This window comes from Typopeltis vanoorti, chromosome 20 (genome assembly GCF_054136105.1).
Source record: "Typopeltis vanoorti isolate ZY-2024b chromosome 20, IOZ_Tvanoo_1.0, whole genome shotgun sequence".
Taxonomy (NCBI): domain Eukaryota; kingdom Metazoa; phylum Arthropoda; class Arachnida; order Uropygi; family Thelyphonidae; genus Typopeltis; species Typopeltis vanoorti.
In genome coordinates, this window is record NC_143568.1 from 64563482 (window position 1) to 64589041 (window position 25560).

The window sequence follows — 25560 nt, forward strand, 5'->3', positions numbered from 1 at the left end:
AACGTTTAAAATTTAGTAAAGTTTAAAATTACAGATAAAATACTTTGAATTTTTGATTGTTTTTCTAATCTGTTGTTCTCTTTTATGGTATTTCAATTATTGATGCTTGTCAAGAAACACAATAAAACGTCAAATTAGAGTCTAATTATGATTGCTTTTCTCCCATGCAAATAAAAAATATTTTGTTATAAACAACCAAAAGTTTCGTTTTATGCTTATTCATCTACTATTAGTGAACTGCAAAGATGCAAAATTTGTATTCAGAGATACGTTTCTCTGAAACATTCAAGAGCGATTGTCTCTAAGCATATTCATAGGAAAGATATCATTTGCTTTATTCCAGATTCATTCGGATACATTTACAGTTAGTCGTGTGGTTTTAATTCACCCTAACGAGCAGAACAACTACAGCTGGAGAAACCTGGGAACTTCGTTCAAACAACAAAGAACTGTTGTACGGCTCGTCAAATGATAAACGAGCGAAATAGACGGGTTTATTATGCCTCAAAACAGGACGATTAGCCAAAGATTAGTCAATAATTGCAAACATTGAAGATTGCAGTAATTGGTAGAAATTTGAAATGTGCATCATACACATATGGGTCTATGTGCAAGTTCAAACGGATAATGATGATAGTTTTCTTCTCTTATTCGTTGATTTCTTGCCAAGTAGCATTGCCGCACTGTTCTCATTCAAGCTGAAACTGAAGGTCTCACAATAATTCCACAAGAAGATTAATATTCAGAAGATTCTGTAGTTCCATAAATTTACGATTTTCTTCATAGGAAGCAAAATGAACTTTTCATAAATGTTTCTAATGTTGTTGCTGTTCTAATAACATGTCAGGATATTAAATTCAGGTTCATCTGGTATTAAATGTCTAATATCGCACAACCGATGCAAGCATTTTTCTGCAATAAAACTAGCGTAGGATGTGAGAAGACAAAGGTTATATTTTAAAATTCAGTATTAGGTCATGTTATGTGATTCGAATTTACATTATTCAATAATCAAGTGGCATTGAGTGAATAGACCATAATGATGCTAATATTGGCACATAGCTAAAAGTCCTACTTTCACGGGTGTACCAATAGAGTTACTACGCTTCAGAAAACCAGGAATTATAACCTAAATTTTCGAGAAATGAGAATGTTGTTTTGATGCATGGATTTGCATACAGTTGCTTAATTCTGAACAAATTGTAGTTAAATTCGTTGTGTTTGTAAGTTTTCGTTTATAAATGTGGCTTTCTCAAATGGATTCACAAGTGCTATGTTTTTACTTTGTTTCCAATATTTTCAGAGTTCATAATTGAGGGGGGGGGGGGGGAAAAACGTGGCTTATTTACTTCTCAATACAATCCGCTTTACTTTTGTAGAGATACTACTTAACATTTTAGTTTATTCGTTTAGTTTAATCAATGTTTATTAAATCGCTATTGCTGTTTGGAAAAAGAAAGTTGGTTGTAATTCTGTTTTCGGTTAAATTAACTACATTTGAAAATGCCGAAGAAAGTATTATCAAAATAAATCGTTATTATAGTTTACATAGCAATTAAAGCTCATCTGATAAGTCACTTTCTTTGTAATTTTAGCTATGCTGGAGAGAAAGAGACAGAGGATACGTACGTATTCGTCGAAGGTCCTATCCACTTCCTCGATAAGCTTTTCCTGACATTCGGGATTTAAAGCCAAGTTGTGTGCAGCAAAAGATAATGTAGATGCGGTGGTATCGTATCCAAAAATGAAGAACATAAAGCACTGGGACACTAGCTCCTCATGAGAAAGTTCTGAAATTTTCATTTCAATACTAACGTTAGTCAGTAGTTGATTTCATTGTGTTTCATTTAGCTCGTGTGAAAAGTGTTCTATGGATCACAATTTTTTTCAAACAAATATTGTATTATATAATATTGTTTTAACTGAATTAAGACGTAGCCGTGATCTAACGTATTTCAAATTTATACAAAAAAGTAATTAGAAAAGTAAATTGATTAAAAATTACCTAATGGAAGGCGAAAATATGGAATGTACACACACGGACAAAGAAAATAGCGCACCAAGAAGGAGGCATAGGATTTAACTGAAGTTTTATTGGTGTAATGATACAGGTGATGGTTTACATGATGGCAAAAACAGAGCTGAAGGACAATTACAAAGGGATCTGTGGTACACAATCCGGTCATCATCAATAGCGCGTTGCATCGACTCGTGCGGGTTACACTGCAATACGGTCTGGCATGGTGGAGAACCGACGCCTGATGTTGTCCTGCGGCAGACTGGCCCACACGTGTTGGGCCAGTCTGCCGCATCAAAATTCCGGATATTGCAGCTGCTCCTAAACTTGCTCGATAGGGGACAAGTCCGGGGAGCGGGCAGCACATGTAAGTGTCTGTACACGACGTAGGCAGTCCTGGGAAACCCGAGCCGTGTGCGGACGGGCATTATCCTGCTAGTATAGCGCTCCTGGTATCCCGGCTAGGAATGAGAGAACGTGGGGGCCTTAGGATATCGTACACATACCGCTGCCCCGTCAATGCGTCACTTACCACTACGAGGGGGTGATCGGCTATCTTAGGCTATGGCTCCCCAGACCATAATGCCTGCTGTGCTGGAGGTGTGGCGCATGATAGCGAGATCGGGATTGTGTCCTTAACCAGGGGTTCTCCACACCCGGACACGATGATCATCTGTCCCCAAGACGAAGTGGCACTCATCGCCTAGTACCACTGCAAACGGCGATGTTGCGGTGTTAATGGAGACACACGCGTAAGGGGCGCTGGGATCGTACATTCGCCTCCGTGAGGCGTCGGGAAATGGTTCGTGGTCACACAGGAGTCTCTACATCTGCATGTATAGTGTACTGGGTCACCGTGGGATCCCTCCGTGCTTGCCGCACGATCAGTCGATCCTCTCTAGAGTTGGTCCTCCTGATCTGACCGGTGCCGCTCTGCCGTGTGGCAGTGTGGGAATGTGTCCACAGCTCCCAACGCTGTTGGATGGTATGGTCAGAACGGTTCATGTGCACGCCTATACGGCGTGCCGACTACCCTCCGGTTTTCAGGTTGATGACCATGCCTCTGTCAAAGTCTGTAAGTTGTTTAAATCGACGTCTCTGGCGTCTACCAAGCATTCTTGTCACTCTGTATTCTAGCTTGCGTCGGCCAGTGCTTTTCGCTTTAATCGGTTATCGACTACACGCCGGCTTTATAAGACTGCCGGTTCGTGGTTGCAGCACCACTGCAGGGTGTGTGGGCATGCGCAATCGCACCAAACTTGGATCATTGGCATACCACACCGCACGCTAGCTATTTGCTTAGTTTCGCCGTTGTACCATGTTTTCTTCCAGGTGCGCTAATTTCTTTGTCCGTGTGTGTATTTTTGGTAATTATAAATTAGGATTTATCCTGCTACAGAATCTTACCCTTCTCAATTCATAGAGAAACCCTGTCAGAGACCGAATAAATATACTCAGTTCACTACTTATATTTCAATAAAATAACATTCCTTAAACATACGGATTTATAACTAGTATGTGAGAAAATTCTGAAGCGAAAAATAAACTCATACTTGAACGTAAGAAAGACAAGCGATTTGCTGCAAGTCGGAATCATTGAAATATTCATCTTGGTAGTATTATCTATCATTAAAATAAATTTTGGTGATATAAAATTGTTACTAATGCAGAAGAAAGTTCAGTAATGTTGCATGACACATGCACTTCGAAATTAAGGATTCTTTTTGGCATTACATGATGAGTACCAGTAATGAACAGCAATATACGACGGTGGTCTGAAATGTTACCCGTCAAAGAATGAAAAAAAAAAACGCATTGGAAATTTCAAAATTATTTTCGTTTTTCAACATAATCTCCCCTAAGACTTATACATTTACTCAAGTGATGATCCAGTGCCATTATCCCGTCCCAGTAGTGGTTCTCAGTAAGTTCTGCAAAATACCCCTCTACCGCTGCAATCACCTCTTGATTCGAAAAAAAAAAAAAAAAAAACACTGACCACCGAGGAAGAGTTTTAGTTTTGGGAAGAGATGGAAGTCAGAGGGAGCCCAATCTGGGAAATAGGGTGGATGATCCAACAATTCATAGTGCAGATCCCTTAATTTTCCCATTTTCAAAACACCTTTGGAGACAGGTGCATTGTCCTAATTAAAGATGGTTTTTTTTCTTCTGCAAACCCGTTATTTTCTCACTAATTTTTTCGTCTAGTCTGGTTAAAAGATCTGAATAATATTCCCCGGTTATTGTTTTACCCTTTTCAATATATTTAATAGACCAAATGCCTTTAGCATCCCGAAACACCGATGCCATGATCTTTCCTGCTGATAGAACCTACTTTGTTGTCTTTTGCGCTGAAAACAACCGGCTTCTGTCCACTGTTTTGACTACTGTTTGGATTGTTGTGTGTAACGGTGAATCCAAGTTCTCATCAATAGTAAAAAATCGATGCACAACATCAGTTTTATTCTTGTTAAAATGCTCCAAGCGCTGTTCATAGATTTTCTTGCGAGTGCGTTTTTGATCTGCTGTGAGCAAGCGGGGCACCCATCTTGTGCGAAGCTTTTTCATTTGCAATTCCATATCGTGCACTTGATGAATGATTTCTGGTGTTGTTACACTTTTTTGGACGTCATTCCCGTGGATCATCTTCAAGGCTGGTATGGAAACGTTTAAACTAGGCAGCCCATTTCTTAATTGTCGAAAACGAAGGAGAAGAGTTCCCCTAAGCGATTATGAACTTCTGATGAATTTCGTTTGGCGTTAAACCTTCTTTCACAAAGAATTTTGTAACCGCACGATACTCAATTTTATCCATTTCAAGCGATACAGACAACACTTTTGCTTCAGACAGCTGTATAAAACAAACTACTTGATAGAATGACTTGCAATTTCACTTGGACGCTTATGACAGATGTACCAGCGTAGGAAAAAATCTTTCCGATGGTGTTGCCATCTATTGTCAAGGCCAAAAACCTTTCAAACCACCATTGTAAAAGGAATCGCTGTCTCTCTCTCTCTCTCTCTCTCTCACACACACAATCCTTCTCTCTTCTATAATCATTGATGTATATATCTAATCTCTGCTTGTGTCAGGAAATTAAACACGGTTTCTAAAGTGAATATTCTAGAGTATGGAGAAACTGATGAGTGCAGTTAGTTTGATATCCTGTACCGATGACAAACCGAAAGTAAACGGCATTCTGGCATCTAGAGTAAATAAAAAAAAAGCCAATTATGAACAGAACTCAGAACTTTATCTAATATTAAACCAACACAGCATTTCGTCAGTTTTGGAACACCTGGTGATACAATAAAATACATGAGGTATAGAAAGAAAACAAATAAGTACGACATCGATGCTATGAAAACAAGAACTAAAATACTTGATTCCATAGAAATCATGAATTCCTAGAAATACCACAGTCTAAGTCACACTTCCAATCTCTTTAATCATCGCAATACACTCTGGTCAAAAAATGAATTATTGTCATTGAGTTCTTAATTATTTAACCCATTCTTACGTGTAATTTCGGCAATATAAAAGAAATTAAATTGATTAAATTAAATATAATTAAATAATGTGATTTGATCACCTAGAGCATCAAGACTATTAGTCGGAAGCCGAAGCCATTCCACATATATCACATACATCATATAACACATACAACACATACATCAAATCTTGCAATAAAATCGCAAGATTTGATGTATGTGTTATATATTTCTTTAATATTTTAGCAGGTTATTAATAAGCTCTTCAAGATAATCGTGTTTTTTTTTTTTGCAAGCAGAAGAGATGCATAACGATTTTCGAACCTCAGAAGGTAGCAAAAATTCTAATGCGCAGTTAAGTAAAGACGTTGTGTTTGATTCGGTTCAACAAACAATCGCGGAAAAATTCATCGGGGGGGGGGGGATTCATCTCGAGGGAAAATTCATTTCGGTGGAAAATTAATAGCAGGGAAAACTCATCGAGGGGAAAGCTTATCGCTGCGAAAATTCATTGCGGAAAAAATTCTCTGAAAGCATATGAAAAGTAAATGCAGTACAAGATAAATTTTCCAAAATATAGATTTTTATGTATTTATATACTGTTTGTTTAGATTTTAATTAGATTTTCATATTTTTATTCTCTTACAATGAAAGTAATATATTATTGATCGGTTAATTTCCTAATTTCTGTTTCGTGTTAAAAAGTTTAAATATTTCTTATTACTTAAATACTGCAGATTCTGCTGATGGAATATTAATATTTACAAACCTGGAATAGGTATCGGAAGCAAGGCATCATATTTAAGAATATTTATTCTGCGAACAGTTCATTATAATTCTGCGCACTTCGACACCCATCCATATGTGATATATATATATATATATATATAAGGGTGGTCTGAAAAGTTCTCGGCCTAACAATGAAAAAACGAATTTATAATTTCAAAATTAGTTTTCTTTTTCAACGTAATCTCCCTTAAGACTAACACATTTATTCAAGCGATGCTCAAGCGCCATTATCCCGTCTCTGTAGTGATTCTCAGTAACATCTGCAAAATACCCCTCTACAGCTACAATCACCTCTTGATTCGAAGGAAACGCTAACCAACGAGGAAGAGTTTTAATTTTTGGAAGAGAAAAAAGTCAGAGGGAGCTAAATCTGGAGAATAGAGTGGATATTCTAACAATTCATAGTGCAGATCCCTTAATTTTCCCATTGCCAAAACACCTTTGTGGGCAGGTGCATTGTCCTAATGAAAGATGCTTTTTTTTGTCTGTAAACTGGGTCTTTTCTCAGAATTTTTTCCCCCAATCTAGCTAAAAGATCGGAATAATATTCCCCGGTTATTGTTTTACCCTTTTCAATATATTTAATAAACTAAATGCCTTTAGCATTCCAAAACGATGCTATGACCTTTCCTGCTGATTGAACCTATTTTGTTTTCTTTGGCGCTGAACAACCGGCTTCTGTCCTCTGATTTTACTATTGTTTGTATTCTGGTGTGTACTGGTGAATCCACGACTCCCATAGGAATAAATCGACGAACAAAATCAGTTTTTTATTCTTGAATGATTCCTGGTGTTTTTACATTTTTTAGACGTTCTTCCCGTGGATCATCTTCAAAACTGGTATGGCCAAGTTTAAACTCGGCAGCCCATTTCTTAATTGTCAAAAACGAAGGAGAAGAGTTCCCATAAGCGATTATGAACTTCGAATGAATTTCGTCTGGCGTTAAACCTTCTTTCATAAAGAATTTTGTAACCGCACGATACTCAATTTTATCCGTTTCAAGGGATACAGACAACATTTTTGCTTCAGAGAGCTGTATAAAACAAACTACTTGATAGAATGACTTGCAATTTTACATGGATGCTTATGACAGATGTACGAGCGAATGAAAAAAATATTTCCGATAGTGTTGCCATCTATGTTTGAGGCCAAGAAGGTTTCAGAACACCCTCATATAATCGAATTATTATTATCATTATTATTATTATTTGACACTTCCAGGGAGTCCAAGTGCTCATCGAGGGAAGTAACCTGCTCTACAACTCTGTCTTCAACATTCAATCACCAACTGACTGCAACTACACCAACGCCATCTACCGCTGACCATCAGTTGTATTACGACAATCACAAAATATCCATGTTCACGGCGGGATTCGAACTCGCAGCTTTTTGGCTAGAGAGCAGATACGCTCTCCACTGGACCAACCAGTCCAGTAATTTCTTTTTTTTTTTTAAATATGTCGTAATTTGTAAAAAAAAAGATTTCTTAATTTTTTTTTAATTTTTAAAAAAAAATATTTTTTAAAACATTTCTTATATTGGTGATATTTTTTTTCACATATATCCGAGATGGTTAACTTTATACCGAATAAAAATTTTCAAAAAGCTAAATATAATAGAAATATTAAATATATATATAAAATATTTCTTAAAATTTTTTAAACGTTTATTTTTTAATTATTTAAAATATTTATTAAATTTTTTAAAATATTTCCTAAATTTTGATTACCTATTTAAAAAAAATGTTTTTAAATATTTTTAAAAGAAATATATATATATATATATATATATATATATATATATATATATATATATATATATATATATATATATATATATATATATATATATATGTATTTCTTATATGGGAAATTTTTTTCCCAAAAAAAACCGCGATTAATTTTCTCGCGATAAATTTTCCTCTCGATGGATAGTCTCCGCAATGAATTGTCGGGGATGAACTGTCCCGACAAGGTGTGATTCATCTACCGTGAAAGCAATCAACTGCTGCTAGGCATTACGCTGCTAAGCATCATAAAGTTCCGGGAAAATAAACTCTTTTTACTCCAAACTTGTTATTTATATTTTAATGCACACTATACTGAAATAAATAGTAGGATACCTCCGTTTTAGAATGAAACCACACATACAAATATATATCCTGTTATCATCCATGGACTATATGGATATATATATAAAGAAAAAAATATGTTTCTAGAACCGAACTGTGCATCTGTAGAATGTCGAAGGTTCGAGGCATCCAAGAAATGCCTCGATCCTTCTAAAATCTTTTCAACCACTTAACGGATTCTTCACGACTCACAAGAAGTACTCAAAAGAAGGCAGCTTTAAGACTTTCACACAGTGCTTATAGTAAAGTGTTTTCAACTAGAAGAATAAAATGTTTACCTTTATATTTAGGCTCATAATGAAACTTTTCCGTATATTTGTCTGCTTCGGGTTCTGTTTTCTCGACTTCTTCGATCTGTGTTTCCTTCGATGCTTCCAACATTATCTGAAGAAAGTCATTTTGAGGCTGAAAAAAATAATGGTTATGCAGTTTTACGCAGAAAATGAATGAATGAATGTTTATTATTTTAATTTCGTCTTAAATGATTCGAATGTTAATGCAAAAATAAGATTGCACGCTGTTATTGAGAAAAATTTTAATAAAATAAACTGAATTTAGATTTCAAGTGTACGTTTTGTAAAACGTACAATTATTATTTCAATTGGTATGTTTTAATCTAGATATTTTGAGATGCCATTAAATGATGGAGAAAATCAATGTTCGGGGTGAGACCACAGAACTGCTTAGTAGAGCGTAGAATAGTTTTCATCCACGTTTACCGTCTAGACCAAGAAATGTGCTCCGATATCTAATCTTTAGCCTATCCAGAAAACTAAAAATGTACAATAGATCGAAAAGGATTTTGTGTGAGACGCATGAAATACATGCCACGCGCACCTTTTTTTTTTTAAATCTCGAAACAGACATTAATCGTAGCACCTGAAAATGTTAATGAAACCAAATCTTCATAACTACTGCATTTAGGAGATCAATAAGAATGCTATAAGTTCATATATGAATTACATATTCAACAAAAACAGCAAACTAACCGACTTCGATTATTTGAACAGTTCACCAGTGCAAATGTACCAGAATACGAAAAGTAGCAGAATATGATGTGCCTCTCTTTCATTACTAGTACTAGTCTGACTTCAGAAATGAAGGAATGTAATCTACGATATAGAATATTAATGGAAATTTACTTTGAAACAATACATTAAAATATCTAAGAAACAAAATTCAACAAATAGATTTGATCCTGTCGCTCCGGTATCAATTTCAATAGGTTGTAAATTAAATTGAAAATTGGTATCGATAAATGAAAGTGATATCCAAAGATCAAAGTGTATCAATAATTCAGATTTAACTTGATTTATGTGGGAATCATAAGTAATGCTTAATTCACTCCGATCATTACACCTGCTACACTTCTACTTTACTGAACGTTTAAGTTGCTCTGCTGATATAGTGCACTCTTTTCTGTATTCTAGACCAGGATTTCCACCTCAGGTAAGCTTTTCTGGATGCTATTATTCATTGGCACTGCGTAGTTCTTCTGGGATGATTTTTGTTGGCTTCTTCTTCTTTCAGTCATTCATAACTCATCGATTTTTTTTACTCGTCAAGATCATCTCATCGTGCAAGCTCTGATTTCATTAGGACCTGTACACTGAGAAGATATTGATTTCAACACCCTATAAAAGGACAGGTCGAAATGATTGTCGTATTCATTTCTATTTTAACTCTAGTTCAGAGGATTTGAAAATTAATAAATTATGTTGTGAATAATAAGATCTTTTTATAAATCTTATCTTAATATTAAAAGATTCAGATCTAATTCTCTCTTAGTTAAAACTATTTTTTACGTATCAGTAGTTTAAATTTTGAGTAAATTTATTGTGTTATGAGTAATTCCAAGTTTATTTAATACTCTCCAAATGGTCTTCTTTATGAACTCTACCATACTCTCTTCTAAAATCTATAAATGAAATGAATAGGCTTGATGAGATTTCATTTTTACTAATATTTAGTCTTATCCTGAATATAAAAATTTGTTCAACAGTGTACCGATATCTTCTGAAATCTGTATCAATTATGTATCACATAATTGATACATCAAAACAAGATATGTAAACAACAATTTGTCTGGTGATACAGCGCAATTCAGATTCTACCGAAGAATATAAGAGTAGTCTGTCAGGTAGCGTCGTAAAATGTGGACTGTTCTAAGTAATGTTGTGTTTTGTAGATCATATCGGGTCACTTTGATGTTTAATTGCTGTAAATAGTGATAGCTACTTTGAAATTGCACCAAGTGCACCGATAACTTTTGGGATGACTTTGGTGTTTCAGCTACAGCCGGCCAACTTCGATTGTCAGATCTCGATATTTAGTAATTTTTTCCAGTTGTTTGTTGTTAATGTTGTTATCACTGGGTACTGCGACATCAATAATCCAAACCGGTCAATGTTCAATAATTGTGATGCCAAGCTATTCTGTTCCAAATGCCGATCAATTTGTATTCTGAAGTCCCAGAGAATTTTTGCTGTTTCGTTTTCCAAAACTGTCTCTATTATTTTATGCTTCCACCAGTTATTAGAAATAGGAAAGCCATATTTTTTGCACACATGCCAATGAATTATTTTGGCCACTTGATCATCGCGGTATTTATAGTCAGTCTGAGCTCTCTTGCTGCAGGCACTGATTAGATGTTCTACAGTCTCATCTTTCTGATCTCAAAATCTGCAATACTGATGTTCAAAAGTTCATCTTTCATTGCATTAGTTTGTAATGCCTGTTCTTCAGTTGTTAGAATAAATCCTTCTGTTACTTTTTTGAATATACCCATATTTCTGCCATTGTCACGTATTGTTCACATCATTTTTCCCTCAGTATCTCGAAGTCATTAATTATACATATATAATTAGTCATTAATTATACATATATAATTAGTCATTAATTATACATATATGCATAGTCAATAATTTATTATTATTATTATTATTTTAAATATAAACTATTTAGTGCAGAATTTTAATTTACAAGCTAAAATAGGTTCAACCTCAGAGTGACTTCAGAAAAACAATGTAAGCCTAAGTTGACCAAGTAACCAAGAAATATATAACCAAAAACGCACTAAAAATGAAAGAGTGGAAAAGGTACATAATCATTGTATAAAATTGATATTAAAATAAGTCCATCTCTGGAGTTCATCGAGAGTTATTATGACTTAGAAGATTTTAGTAGAAAATTATTTTCATGGAACGTTTGGATATGATATTGAGAAGAGTTGGATTTTGATTATTTATCGAAGCATTTTTCTTAAATTAGGAATCTTAAATTCAATGCACGTAATTCATTTATGACCACCATTACCTTAACTTGTTGTTTCCTGTTACCGATCACTTGATAGACTACGTCTCGAAAGAAATTAACTACGTCTAGTGGAAAGATGGACATGCCAAGTAGCTTTGCAAGTGGCGGGAACATAACTAATGGAAGAAATAAATTTTGTGATTCATCAACATGATTGAAAACTACTCATCTTGTAACCTGGACATTTCAATAAAAAATCAGCAGTAAAAATCAATAAAATTTAAATATTTTTAACATAAGCAATTCAACCTTTTGTCATAAAATTTGAAATCATTTTGATTTGTTCTTTGTTTATAAATCCCTTTATGAATTGATCAGATAAGAGAACAGGATAATTATTTTGCGTAAGTGTGATTGACGGAGTAGTGCCTAAGTTACAATTACGTATGAAAACAGGAAGGTCCAAAAGCTTCAACAAGCAGTTTTAATCAGACAGTGGGTCTCTCAGAGACTTCAAACTTTACAAAAGTGTAGAGAGGGTCTAGGAAAATAAACTGTAAATCTCCTGAAATTTGCTAGTGCTTAATCTAAAGCATTATTAAGTAGAAATTCTAAGAGCTCTTAGAAATAATTCTGTGCAGTTTAAATAATGCAGTACGTGATGTATGTCTGTAACTCCTAATCAAGTTCAGAATGTTTAAGTTTAAAGACAAACACTATTTTTTCTTACTTGGCTCTGAAACACTAAGCAAGCTCAGTGATACAACAAATTTGCTATATTCGTTACGGTTTTCATAAATTCAAATTATATAAACATGGAGCCCTGAAAATAGTATATGCATGTTATCGAAAATCAAACTGTTGTCTAATAATGCGAAGAAAGAATTCATAATTCTTACAGAAAATTACGATAGATAGAGAAATATCTATGTTCGTCATTTTCCTGGCATTTGCGATGATTGGGTTGTTAGGGTCATTCCGAGAGTCGATCTTTACTCCAAATAGGCTGCTGCATATGACATCCATTGTAAATGCTCCGAATAATCTGAAAAAAAAATGATTCAAAGAAGATAAGACATTTCAGTAAGAGAAGGTGATTAAATAAAGTTTTAAATATACTTAAAATATTTTTATTGAAATACTAAATTTACATATCCGCACTAGTAATGTGATCAGTCAGGCACTTGAATCACAAGATCACGGCAAAATAACTGCGTGTCTTTGCGCAAAAATGAAGCGGGATGGATTTGACTTAGCTTAGAATGATAGTAGACAACTTATGCTCACTACCTGCCTCACTAGTTAATCCCATTCATATTTAGGGCTTCGTTGCGTTTTGGTAACAGTGTTTTCTATTCCACCTTCTCATCTTCAGGATCAACATCACCCCAAGGTGCTTCGGTCCATCCTTGTATCTTCAATATTTCATCCATTATCTACAGAAGAAATTAAAGCAGCTCTCCCATCTAGTTCATCTGCCTCCGGAGTCAATGGATTCCCAGCACCTAGGCTACGTAAATTGCCTTCGCAGATATTGCAAGTTTTACTTGATACCCTCTTATCGTCCAGAGCAATTCCTCCATATCCTCGCAGTTCCAGAACTATATTTATTTCCATGAAGGACGCAGCCACTAGAGCAGCAGACTACAGACCAATTACAGTTTCCTCAGTGGATCTCCGTTTATTCCATAAAGTTTTGGTTAAGAGACTGTAAAAACATAATAAGCATGACTTCCGTCTAAGAGACTTTATCCCTTCGGATGGCTGTGCCGAAAACATATATGTCCTTTCCTCCCTTCTTTTAGATTCCCGGCGCCACCTTAAGCCTCTCTACTTGACGTCCCTGGACCTCCAAAAGACCTTTGATAGAGTCTCCATTCCTGCTATTCTTAGAGCGATATCTATTGCCGGATGTCCAGACCCCTTTCTTTCATATGTATTGGAGTTTTGCTCTGGTAGCTCCCTTATTATCACTACAGGATCCCTTGTAATCTCTATTCCTGCTATTCGGGAAGTTCGCCAGGATGATCCTCTATCCCCTCTTTACTTTACTTGCATCACTGATGAGTTTCTTTGCTCTCTTCCTAACCATATTGGTTACTCCCTTAGTGCACACTCTTTTAATGCGATGGCCTTTGCCGACGACCTTTTTCTCGTGGCTTCTACTAAAGTAGACCTGGGAACTCCTCGACTGGGAAGTTGACTTCTTTCATGTCAAAGACTTTAATATTAATGTAGAAAAGTCCTGCTCTCTAGTCCTTGTCCTTTCAGGCCGTGACAAGAAGCTTAAGGTTGAGAATATTGAGTTTTTCCTTGCACGATAGGTCATTGCATTCCCTTGACCATCCTGTAAGAATGGAGATACTTGGGTATCTTCTTCAGTCCCAAAGGAAGGCCTTCCTTCTCTTCAGCCTTGGTTGCTGGACTTACTCCTTTGAGGAAAGCTTATGTTAAGCCATATCAGAGCCTCTTTATTCTGTCTAGCTATTTGTTTCCGAGGTATTACCACAATTTGGTGTTCGGTAGAACTGTTTCGGTACTATCCCGAATGGATATGGCAGTTCGCTCTGCTGTCAGATCTTGGCTCTTCCTACCTCCTGACACTCCAGTAACGTATTTTCATGCTAGAGTGAAGGATGAAGGGCTTCCAATCAACCAGCGGAAAGATGGTATTCCATCTTTCCGCTGTTGATTCCACGACTGCGTTTCATCCGGTTAGCAAAGCCTGAAGCTTCCTCTTCGCCCATCTGCAGGGAGGCTTTCCATAGTTCTATTATTCAAGATGATTACATACGCAATAGGGGGTTAAACTAGTACCAGGGCTCCCAGATACTAATAGCATCAGCAGAGCGTAAGAGATTGATTGGCATTTCTACTTCATGGTTCTGTCGATGGCGCTTTTCTTTGTGAATCTTACAAGGTTCACAACATCCGTGGATTAGGGACGGTACCAGATTACTACCAGGATATGAGTATATAGACCTTATTAGGACTAGAATCAATGCCCTGCCTGCGAGGGTCGTACAGCTCACTGGGTTAGAGATGATATTAACTGTAGGGCTGGCTGCCTCTACAGTGAACCGTTTTCTCACATCTCTCAGTGCTGTTTTAGCTCACATGGAATCCGTGTAGGAGGCATGACGCCGTGGCCTCCATATTAAATAACCCTTTGAGAAATAAAGGTTGGGTGACCATGGTAGAAAATCACTTCGGCCAGAGGTAGGCATAAGGAAACCAAATTTGATAATAAAGAAAGAAAAAGAAGTATCGGTTAATTGATGCCCAGGTAGTAGGTACTGGGCGCCCACTCACCTCTAGTCATCTTAACAAGGTGCAATACTACAAGCAGAACCAATACCTTGTAAAACTAACACAAGAGGAGTTCGGGGCAGTTCCTCACTTTACTCACGTGGGGTTTGGTGCTCCGCTAGTTATAAATACTTCTCGTTATTAGGATGTCATATGGAGACTAAATTTCTGTCTCTGCGTGATCTGCAGGACACACTGGTGGCTTGCGTGTATGACCGTTAGGATGCCTCGTGCCGGAATCAGGTGATCTCTTGTAAAGGCTTTGGACTAGTAAGGTTCGTGAGTGTAATAAATAAGTTTCAAGAATCTGCTACGGAACCAGGATTCCAAGATTTCATTACTGTTTTTAAACTCCATTTTTTCTCCAATGATATTTATATATATACAGGGTGTTCGGGATAAATTTGACAGTTTCGTAAGGAAAAAGAAAATCTTCTTTGTATCTATTAAATTTAATGAATTGACAAAAAAACATTACAGGCAGAGTTAATGACAATACTATCAACAAGATTTACTCAAAATAACCACCATTAGCATCGATCACAGCTTCAATTCTGCTTCGGAACCTCGAACAAGCTGATGCTACAGTCTCCCTGGGAAGGGCCGCAAAAACTGTTTTAATTTTATCCATTAACTGGGCTTTTGTATTACTGGAAGTGCGATTGGTGTCTTTTTCAACTGCGCCCCATACAAAATAATCCATGGGGTTAAGGTCTGGGGAGTTTGGAGGCCAAACATTTGGACTGGTGAAGTCGTAGAAATTTTCAGACAACCATTTTTGACTTTTCCCAGAGGTGTGGCAAGGGGCCGAATCCTGCTGCCATACATACGGCCTACCATTGGCTACCCTTGTTATCCAGGGCTTGACTACAGTTAGCAACTCCACGAACAAAGCCCGAATTCCAATGCCAGGGTTCTTCAACACCTGTTCCTGCAGATTTGCGAGGAATTCTGCTGTACGAACGCAATCAGATCGTCTGCTAGGGATCTTTCTTCTTGCTACATCCTCGTAGTCACCATTGCAAGTCTCTAGTTCATGCCTGATTGTTTTTACTGTATTCAGGGAGCATTGGGCAGCAGTCGTAATATCCTTATTTTTATGGCGGGCACGAATCATCATGATACAAGTTATTCTCTTCCATGATTCAGGTGGGTTCCAGCTATCCATCCTTTCTGACATCTTGTATATGAATGAAGAAGGGTCCAAACTTTTAAATGAAGAGAAGTGTGTGTTAATACATGTAACTTACGGAAAAATATAATTAATTATAAATATGTCAAATTTATCCCGAACACCCTGTACATCCACAGATCACCTCTAAAAGTCTCTCAGTCTTACATATGTTTCTTTTGAATATGATATTCACTTTTACATTGCTCAAAACTAAATGAGATTACTTTCGCTTTAAAATACTTTGTTTACTTTTTGTCCTGAGCCAGTAATAGTAATACTAATATAGTCAGTGCCGTTTCTTATTTCTTGCATCCTCTTTCCATGTGAATTTCTAGACGTCTTTATGTTGGATGACCATAATATTAATGATAGTCTGTGTCTTGAACAAAAAATTATTCAAGATGATTACAGACGCAATAGGAGTTAGACCCAGTACCGTGGATCCGAGATACTAATAGCACCGGCAGAGCATAAGAGATTGCATTTCTACTTGATGGTTCTGTCGATGGCGCTTCTCTTTGTAGATACCATTTTAAATAGCGCTGCATTATTTTCAAATGTTCCCAACACATTTCTGTATGTCTGCTAATTATTTGCTACTCTGCGGTTTAGATCTGTAATACGATTCCGTGTTTTCTTTCTTCTTTAACTGCAGCCGTCTCGAATGAATACAAAAATTTCTAAAACCATAAACACAAATAACTGTCATAGTCTAATTCCCTATTTTGATGTTTGCCCACATGATGTTTGTTGATAATGCCTGCCATTCAACAGGATTATTTTCACAGGTGTTGAAGAATATCACTTCTCTCCCTATATCCCATCATTGTTGCCTGAATACTACATCTTGTATTTGCTATTTAGAAGAATCTCACATGAATTTGTCTTCTTTGTTTTATTAATACTAATCATATCGACGTGGTGCTCCTCTGAATTTTCTGTCAGTTCCACTTCTTTTCTGTCGATGTTTCTTATGTTTATAGTGCCTATGTTGAATTCTGAGGTCGCTGAGTTGCAGTATGTTCAGTGAGTGGGGGATCTGATTTTCGTCCTGGCAAAACATCGGAACTTGTTTAACGAAGAGATGCTGAAGTCTGCATAATTTTGCCATCATTGTATTTTGATTTGTGATAACGCAGAATACAATTTGTTCAGCTATACCCCAAATTACCAGCCTATTCTCGTTCTTTCAGCAAGATATATATTAATGAGTTGTATTTCTAGAAGGTGAGGATTAAAATTAGGTAATAAAAGTAATTTTAGGTAGTAAAAAATCACGAGTCATAATTTGTACTTGATATTTATCACAGAGTATTTATTTATTTATTTATTTTTGAAAGAGAGTTTGTTCTTGAAAATATTTATTCATTATATGTAAAACAGTAATTTTATAACACACGAACACAAGTTTCATCAGTGACATAAGAAATTTTCACTGATTAGCTTATTTTAAAGTGCGACCGAAATTTTAAATGTCATTCAAATAAAGGATGACATGAAAATGTAAAACTAAACTTTTTTTACTGTTAATTAATGTATCAGGTATCGATAACAATACCTAACAATTCTTAAAAATAATTCAGTTAGGCTGAAAGTGTCCGTTGTTTAGACAAAAACGTCAGAGAAAGACTTAACTTGCAATCTGGGTATGTATGACGAATTAAATCCTTTTTATCTAAAACATCAATTCAAGGAAGAAAAGGAGGAATATAATTCGTTATCGTACCATTTGGACGTGACGAAATATCAAAGAGCGAAGTTTAGAATGATAAGAGTATCACTAATGGTTATTAGAATTAGCGCTCGTGTTAAACATAGATAACTATTTTTCGTGAACAACCTATTAAGGGGAGCTAGTTACTCTGGAGCTTAGAATAGCTTACTATCAAATATTCAGAATTCCTGAAAACTCGATCTGCTGGTTGGCGTTTTGACCAGAACTAAATCTCTGGCAGAGTGGTATGACCTACTAAACGGCCTGACTATGGAAAGAAACTATTTTTGCATTTCGAACCTTTTCTACTAAACGGCGATTATAGGCGTTTTCTTTATTTAGGTAGAAGGCATGGTATATAATCCACCTGCTAAATTAGTCCAACACGCAGAGCTCATTAAATTCTCAATGAAAGGTATTCTAACGAAAAAAAAATCAAAATTTAGAAACACTAAATATAATTGGAAGCTAATCAAGAAAAAAAAATATTGCAGGTCTAACGAAAAGAAAGTACATAGTTTATGTCAATTATTATGAAAAAAAGAAAAACGATTTGGCCACTCATATTCTATTTGTATTCTGCACTTCGTTTATGCTGCCTACATGGCACTAGTTCATAACAGTGGATATATTCAAATGATTCTTGTGTCATAATTATTGCGATTTCCTGAGTCCTTTACAAGCCTCATTAAGCGGATCTTCCGCTTTTAGTGTACAAGTAGTTTCTCCTCTAAAAATTTCTGCTAAATGTTAGAAACAGAAATCTTCCGGAGTTCTATGCCCAAATGGTTCTCATTTCCTAGGATAAAATTAAAGCGTTGATCTCCTGCTTAATCAAGATTCTGTTTCCAAATTGCTCCATTCTGATTCTGATTATGGCGTATGCTTGGAAGTCTAATTTTTTTCACGCCCATTTCCTCAAACATTTTCATCATAGCAGTTCAACCGAACCATGTTCATACAATAGTCACAGGATAAGCAACAAAGAATGGAACAGAAATGTAAGCCTTCTGGCCATTCAAGACTCAGTGTTCCTACAGCACTTCACAAGTGCTGTAATATATTCTGTTAAATACACCTCCCCTGTCATTCCTCTACCGACACCTTTCCAATTGTTTTGTGTTTATTCACAAACATCAGTTCAAATATTCAAGTATGATTACTGTACCTCTACAGCGAACAAACCTGAGATCGTTTGGTATGAAGTTTTGCTCGTATCCAACTATTCTTCCATGGAAACCGCAGTTATGAAGGTAAGTTCTTCAGTTTCTAATTTCTTCGCACAATCCCAAATCGCTGTATAAGTCAGAAATTAGAATTAAGATACTCCAATGATATAGCTAAGACATACACAAATGTCCCTTTGCCGCACTTTCTCAGTGTATGTATGTATGAATATATGTATGCGACCTGACTCCCACTTGGGTTTATAAGGTCTTGTCCAGTTAATCTGGAATGCTCGGATTATGCGTATGGCTTATGGCAACCTATTACTGTTTGTATTCTGTATAACTACATTCATTTGTCATGCATTTCTTCGCTTTTATATCTTAAATTCCATATAAGTATTTTGAATACTGGAACATTTTTAAATGGATTATTAATTTTATTAACATGACCGCGCGGTTAGCCTAGTGGCTTTGCGCTTCGTAACCATATGCCTGGGGAAGGAGTGTCCCAGGTTCGATTCCCGTTGTAGACGTGAGGAATTTGAGGATCTTCCTCAGGCATAGCCAAGTTAGCCGGTCTTGGGCGCGGTCAGTAGGGTTTTTTCCGCCAGTTTATCTGGCGTTTTTCATCCCGCAAACAGGCAAACCGGCCATATGAACATACGCCTCTACAGTCAAAAATATATCCCCCCCCCCCCAGCGGCAGACCAGGCGACGGGTCGGTTGGGAGTAGTACTAACAAGAGGTCGCATCTAAAGTAACACGCATCCCCTGCATGGGAAGCGGGAATAACGCGTAGAAGAAGATCAATTTTATTAACATAAAATGTTTCAGAACATAAACTATATTCTGGTAAATAATGTGTATTCATAACATAGACAAAAATAATATAGGGGATATCGTACTTTTACTTACTTCTTACAATCGACTGTGTTTTCTTTCTTAGCAGCTTCCAAGAAATTCTGTGTTAAGATGTTAGCACTTTCGTTGATTAGCCCTGCTATCTAATTGATAAAAATAATTATTTAAGTAAAAATTTTACCAACATATGTAACTAAATTCCTTGGTATGCTTTCTGATAACAATATTTAAACTAGAAAAATAAAATCGGTAGTATTACAAAAGACGTAACGTATGTAAGTGATGTAATCACTATATTACAAATATTCTTAAACACAAACTGCTATAGATATTATCTGTATATACCTACCATTCAGAGATTGCTAATCTGAATCTAAACCCCCAATCCCGAACAATAATGAACCCTATTGTCTATCGGGTGTGCATTCTAATGTATGAGATCTCCATTATTCATTTCCTGATATGAAATGTCGAGTGAATAAATAACACGATCATAACACGATGAAGAAACAATTGGCTAAAGGTTCAATCACACTGTGTGTGTGTGTGTGTGTGTGTGTGTGTGTGTGTGTGTGTGTGTGTGTGTGTGTGTGTGTGTGTGTGTGTGTGTGTGTGTGTGTGTGTGTGTGTGTGTGTGTGTGTGTGTGTGTGTGTGTGTGTGTGTGTGTGTTCGCGCGAGTACAGTTTCATTTCTGTTTAATCCCACATGGGATGGAATCCATTGAGATATTATATTTCGGAATCCTTATGTAGTTTTTTATGTTTTTGATTAGTCTCTAAGTATTTCTTCTTAAAGGACTGCTAAGGAGTCTGTGAAAAGATGAATTCCTTTGGGTTTTGTTTATCCAAATGTTTGCTGCATGGTCTGAGTTACATCCTGTACGTACTGTTGGTGTTTTTAGTTCTATATTTTGAGAGATATAGATGAGTATACCACTTCCAGAATTGCCATTTGGATTTTTAGAGTTATCTGTGTAGAGCTTTGTTGACTATATTTCATTATTTTTGAAAGAGCTAATGATCTCAAGATTTCATTGTTTTCTAGGCTTTTTTTCATGTTTCCCCATTCAAAATTAATAACTACATTTTTCCTGTTTTGATCTGTAGGAAATGCTGGGTGTTTGGCTATTTTATTTGGACAATCCAAGGGAAATTTTTTCCCATGATTTTAGGCATTGTCGATGTTTTTCTTTATTCTGTTTGTTGTTTGTCACCTTTTAAAAAGTTCATTTGTTCTATGATATGCATAGTCGGCTCTTTTTTTTTTTCTACAAATTTGGTGAGATTTTAGCCACCACAAATTTACTTACTTCTATTTACTAGTTTTCAAAGTAACACGGTTGGATTCGAATTCTGGTGTTTCTTCACGAGTTGTATTCCTTACTCCACATATGATTCTAGCTGCATTTCTCTGAATTTTTATAGACTGGTTTGTGATGTTTGCATCCATTATGGGTCTGATTATAGAGCTGTATGTGACTTTTAAGGTTTTAGCATCACCTTCCCACTCTCTACGAGAGATACTTTTGATGATATTTAGGCTTTGTTTGTTCTGACTGCAACATTGTTGATATGTTTAGTGAAGCTTAATGATGGATCTAGAGTAACTCCAAGGTATTTGGGGTTTTCGTTAAAGATAATTAGTTGACTGTTTAGCTTAATCTTTGGTCTCCACTTTCTGAGGTGGTTATTAATGGTAAATACGAAAATTTCTGAATTACTAGGGTTAATTTGGTTTTTTAGTTTTGACAGTATGTAGATAAACTTTCTATGGTTTTGTTTAAGTGACCTGCTACTGTTTCTAAGTTGTTATGAGCTGAGAATAGGACCAAATCATCAGCAAACATAGTTACCTTTGTTTCTTTATTTATATTTTTGTCTAAGTCCTTTAAGTAGATGGGAAAAAAAGAGTGGGCTCAAAATTCTGCCTTGAGGGAGTCCCTATTTTTACTTTCTTGCTAAAGGTATTATTTATTCTAATTCGAATTGTTCTATTTCTTAGAAAGTCATAAATCCAGTTTAGAACATTTCCTGATATTTCAATATGACAAAGTTTGGAAAAGGGTTTCTGCTTTCACACCTTGTCAAAGGCATTACTAAAATCTATAAAAGCTGCAGTGGTGGAATTGGTAGGTTTGATCTGGAAGTTATCTTGAATTGATTAGTTTGAGAAGAAAAGTTGATCAGTTATTGAGTGATTTCTTCTAAAGTTCCTTGAAAATGTAAAAATGACTTTGCTTAGATAGTAATTCAAACGTTGGAGTGTCATTTTTTTCGTTCAATTTTCCTGGAACTGAAGTCAGTGAAATTGATCTATAACTTCCTGGTTGCTCTTGAAACGTCCGGGTTGGTCATGAAAAGTCCTAGTTAGGCTTTAAAACTGAATTGTTATGATTGTCGCTGTTTTCCGCTCTTTTGGAGCTTTTCCTTGTTTTAGGCTATTGTGGGTAGGTCGTGGTTCTCAACCTTTGCGAGACCGCGGCCTGGTAAATTACTTTTTTACAAGACGAGGGGCCGGTCCCAGCAAATTTACTCGTAAATACCTTTCCAATTTGTTTAAAGTTCATACATTAAACCAACAAAAGTATTAATAATTAATTATGAGATAATCATAAAGAGTATTAGTAAACTAATGTATAGTGGCATGTTGAAAAATATAAACTTACATTTAAATTAGTCATCAATCACTGGAGTAATGAAATCTCTTGTAGCATATTGTAGTTTCCTCAGGCAAACATCATTAAATTAATTTGTGCTGATTTTTATCGATATATCCCAATCTGATCACCAAAAATTTATAATATAAGTACTTACGAGTGAATGCAGACTTTTTCTCCTGTGTTCTGGTAGTTTTTCCCTCTTGCATTCTGTCGATCGCTCTGTAGGCTTGAGGTGGATGAATGACTATTTGTTGCGTCACAAACACCTCCAATACGAGATTTCTTAACACCAAAATTAAACAAAGTCCCTTGTCTCTTATTTATATTAAATTTTAAATTTGTAGGCCTATTACTTTTAAAAAATCACAGCACTCCGGTTTCGAAACAAGCACTTACACACTGCAATACGAACTTGCGAAGAAAGTATTCAGTACTAGATTTGAGAAGTGGATACAGACTATCGTGATCTTCAATTTCAGTGGAAAAATTTTCTTTATATTTCATTGCTAATTGGTGACTAACATTGCTAATTGGTGACTAAATGCGGGGAATTTAATAATGAAAGTGTTCAACATGAACCAACCTTTATTCTGAAGTGATGTCCGAGTTTTTATTTACACACAATAATGAGATTTATCTTCCCTTGGTAATCTTAGTATTTTAAGTTTCCACTGTGCTCCTATTCCCAGCCGACTATTTTTGTGACAGTTTGGTTGATATTTTAATGATAAATTATTTACAAAAAAACAATAATGATCTTTAGAAATTCTGAATATACAACATTAAATACCTTCTTCATCTTGCCTGTGCTAAATGCTGGGCTCATGACACTTCGTATTCTTTTCCATTCTTCTCCTTCTTGCACGAACACCATTTTCTCTAATATTGAATGCCCAAATGAACCATTCTGAAATATATTAGCAATTATTATTAAAGTAACTAATGAATTATTTTACAACTGATAACTTATACTTACATATATTTTATTCTGATTATAAAAGCAAATAAATCAGTAATCATGCGTTTGATAAAGTAATAACGTAGTAAGCAGCTTCATAAGCACCTTTTTTTGTCAAGGACTTTATTCTGATGACTTTAAGACTTTTAATTCTATTAGGCATCTTTTAATATGAATCCTACCTACGAAAGATTATCAGATAAACAAATAATAAACTAAACAATAGAACAAAGAGTAAAATAGAACTTGGAACTGACAGCGTACTGCACATCGCTATCGGTTGCAAGTCGCTTGCTGGTCACGTGCTATTTCGGTGATACAAAGACAAATTACTGCTTGAAGATTATTATTATTTTCAAATGAAGAGCTCTTTCGAAGAGGTGATGGTAAAACACTTTTGTAGCTGCACAAGATGACTTCACAGGGGTGTCGTTTGAATAAACATAAAATAAAAATGCTTTATTCACCCAATCTACAAAAGATACGTTTTCATGTACAATAGCGAACAAATGTATCCGAACAAGTCAAATTTCTGTCAAGTTTTTGTTTCAGTTCACAAATATTTTGATTTTGATTTCGGTTTATTATTTTCGGTTTTGGTTTTAGTTCACTATTTTGGTTCAGTGCTGCGTGTATCGACTGTCTCTACAATGTTTATTGCTAGTGTGTGTGCGTTTTCAATAGCGTAAACAAGTTGACATTGTGAGTGTTTTATTCATTTTGTGTAGCTATAAAATGGATACATCTAAGAAAAAGTTCACATTTTTTCCCAAAAAGTCATGGATGTGTGCTTTCTCACCACACATTCATGACTCAAAAACAAATATGTAATGAGTGTGGTGTAGGTTTGAGTACTGTTGATGCGATTTTAAAGAGGGATAGGGGGGGGGGGGGGACAGGTAACTTTTCTTCTAACAGAAAAGGAAAATGTGCGCGAAGAATGAAAACTACACTTACTCAAGATTGTTACCAGTTTGGAAAAGCAAATTGAATCCAAGATTGTCTGCTGTAGATTTAAATAAGCTTAGAAGCTAGTGTGATTAATGTTTCTGATAATGCAGTCCGTCGAGGATTGTTGGAAGCAGCGAAGACTAGTCGCAGACCAAAAAAGAAACAACTGCTGACGATGGCTATTCATAAAGAGATGCTCCAGTGGGGAAAAGTATGCAAAGATTGGAATGTTGAGAAGTGGAAGAAGGGTATATTCTCAGATGAGAACAATTTCTATGTCCAAAGAGAGCGAGTACCCTACGTGCACAAATCAGCGGCTGAGAGACTTTTCTCGCCCATCTTCAACAAGCTTCTAAACACCTAGCTAAAAAGATGTTTTGGGATTGTTTCATACATGACGGTACAGGATCACTTGTGCCTGTTGACGGGATGATGAAAAGTGACGAATACATAAAAATATTGGAGAAAAGAGTGGTCCCACGGTTCTAGAAAGACAAAGATTCGGCGGCCAGGTAACTCTCCTCTAACCCACTAGAACATTTGTGGGCCATAGTGAAAAAGAGAGTTGGAAAGTTAAACTGTGATACAAATAATAACTTAATACAATCCATTATAAAAGTACGGTGTCGATATGCTGAAATAAGAAAACGATGTTCCACGTTGGTAAAGTCCATTCCTAAGCGAATTAATGAACTTGTTATTAATATAAGAGCACATATAAATTATTAGGTAAATTAGGAGTTTAATATCTGTACTTATTTTCTGAAGAAATTTGCATTTTTTTTCTTTAAAATGTGAGCGTTCCGATTAACTTGTTCGCTACGATGAACTGGTACTTTATTTTCCGAAATAAAATTTCTGAAATTTTACTCTTTTATTCATACTTTTTTTTTCACAATGGATAGCTTGGGGTTTCTGTGATTAAAAAAATAGTTTCTGTTCGACATTTAATTTTTTTGCTTGTGTTATTAACTCTATTTAGTTTACTTCATTGATGCTGTTTCTAGTAGCTTAATTTTAATTATGACGAGAACGGACTCGATGTGTTCTATGATTCGTTGGTTGCACTGCATTGTGAT

The 25560-nt window shown here is 35.7% G+C and overlaps 1 protein-coding gene across 1 annotated transcript in view; it reads right to left on the reverse strand.

Annotated features, from left to right (window-relative positions):
• The window catches only part of LOC150095511 (cytochrome P450 3A8-like), a 63542-nt gene that overhangs the window by 16303 nt on the left and 21679 nt on the right, over nt 1-25560 (reverse strand). The window contains exons 5-10 of the mRNA XM_090410360.1: nt 23363-23479; nt 19967-20055; nt 12585-12730; nt 11746-11861; nt 8709-8835; nt 1630-1790 (exon numbers count right to left, since the gene is read on the reverse strand). Of these exons, the coding sequence (XP_090266486.1) occupies nt 1630-1790; nt 8709-8835; nt 11746-11861; nt 12585-12730; nt 19967-20055; nt 23363-23479 (756 nt within the window). The remainder of the gene's footprint in view (nt 1-1629; nt 1791-8708; nt 8836-11745; nt 11862-12584; nt 12731-19966; nt 20056-23362; nt 23480-25560) is intronic.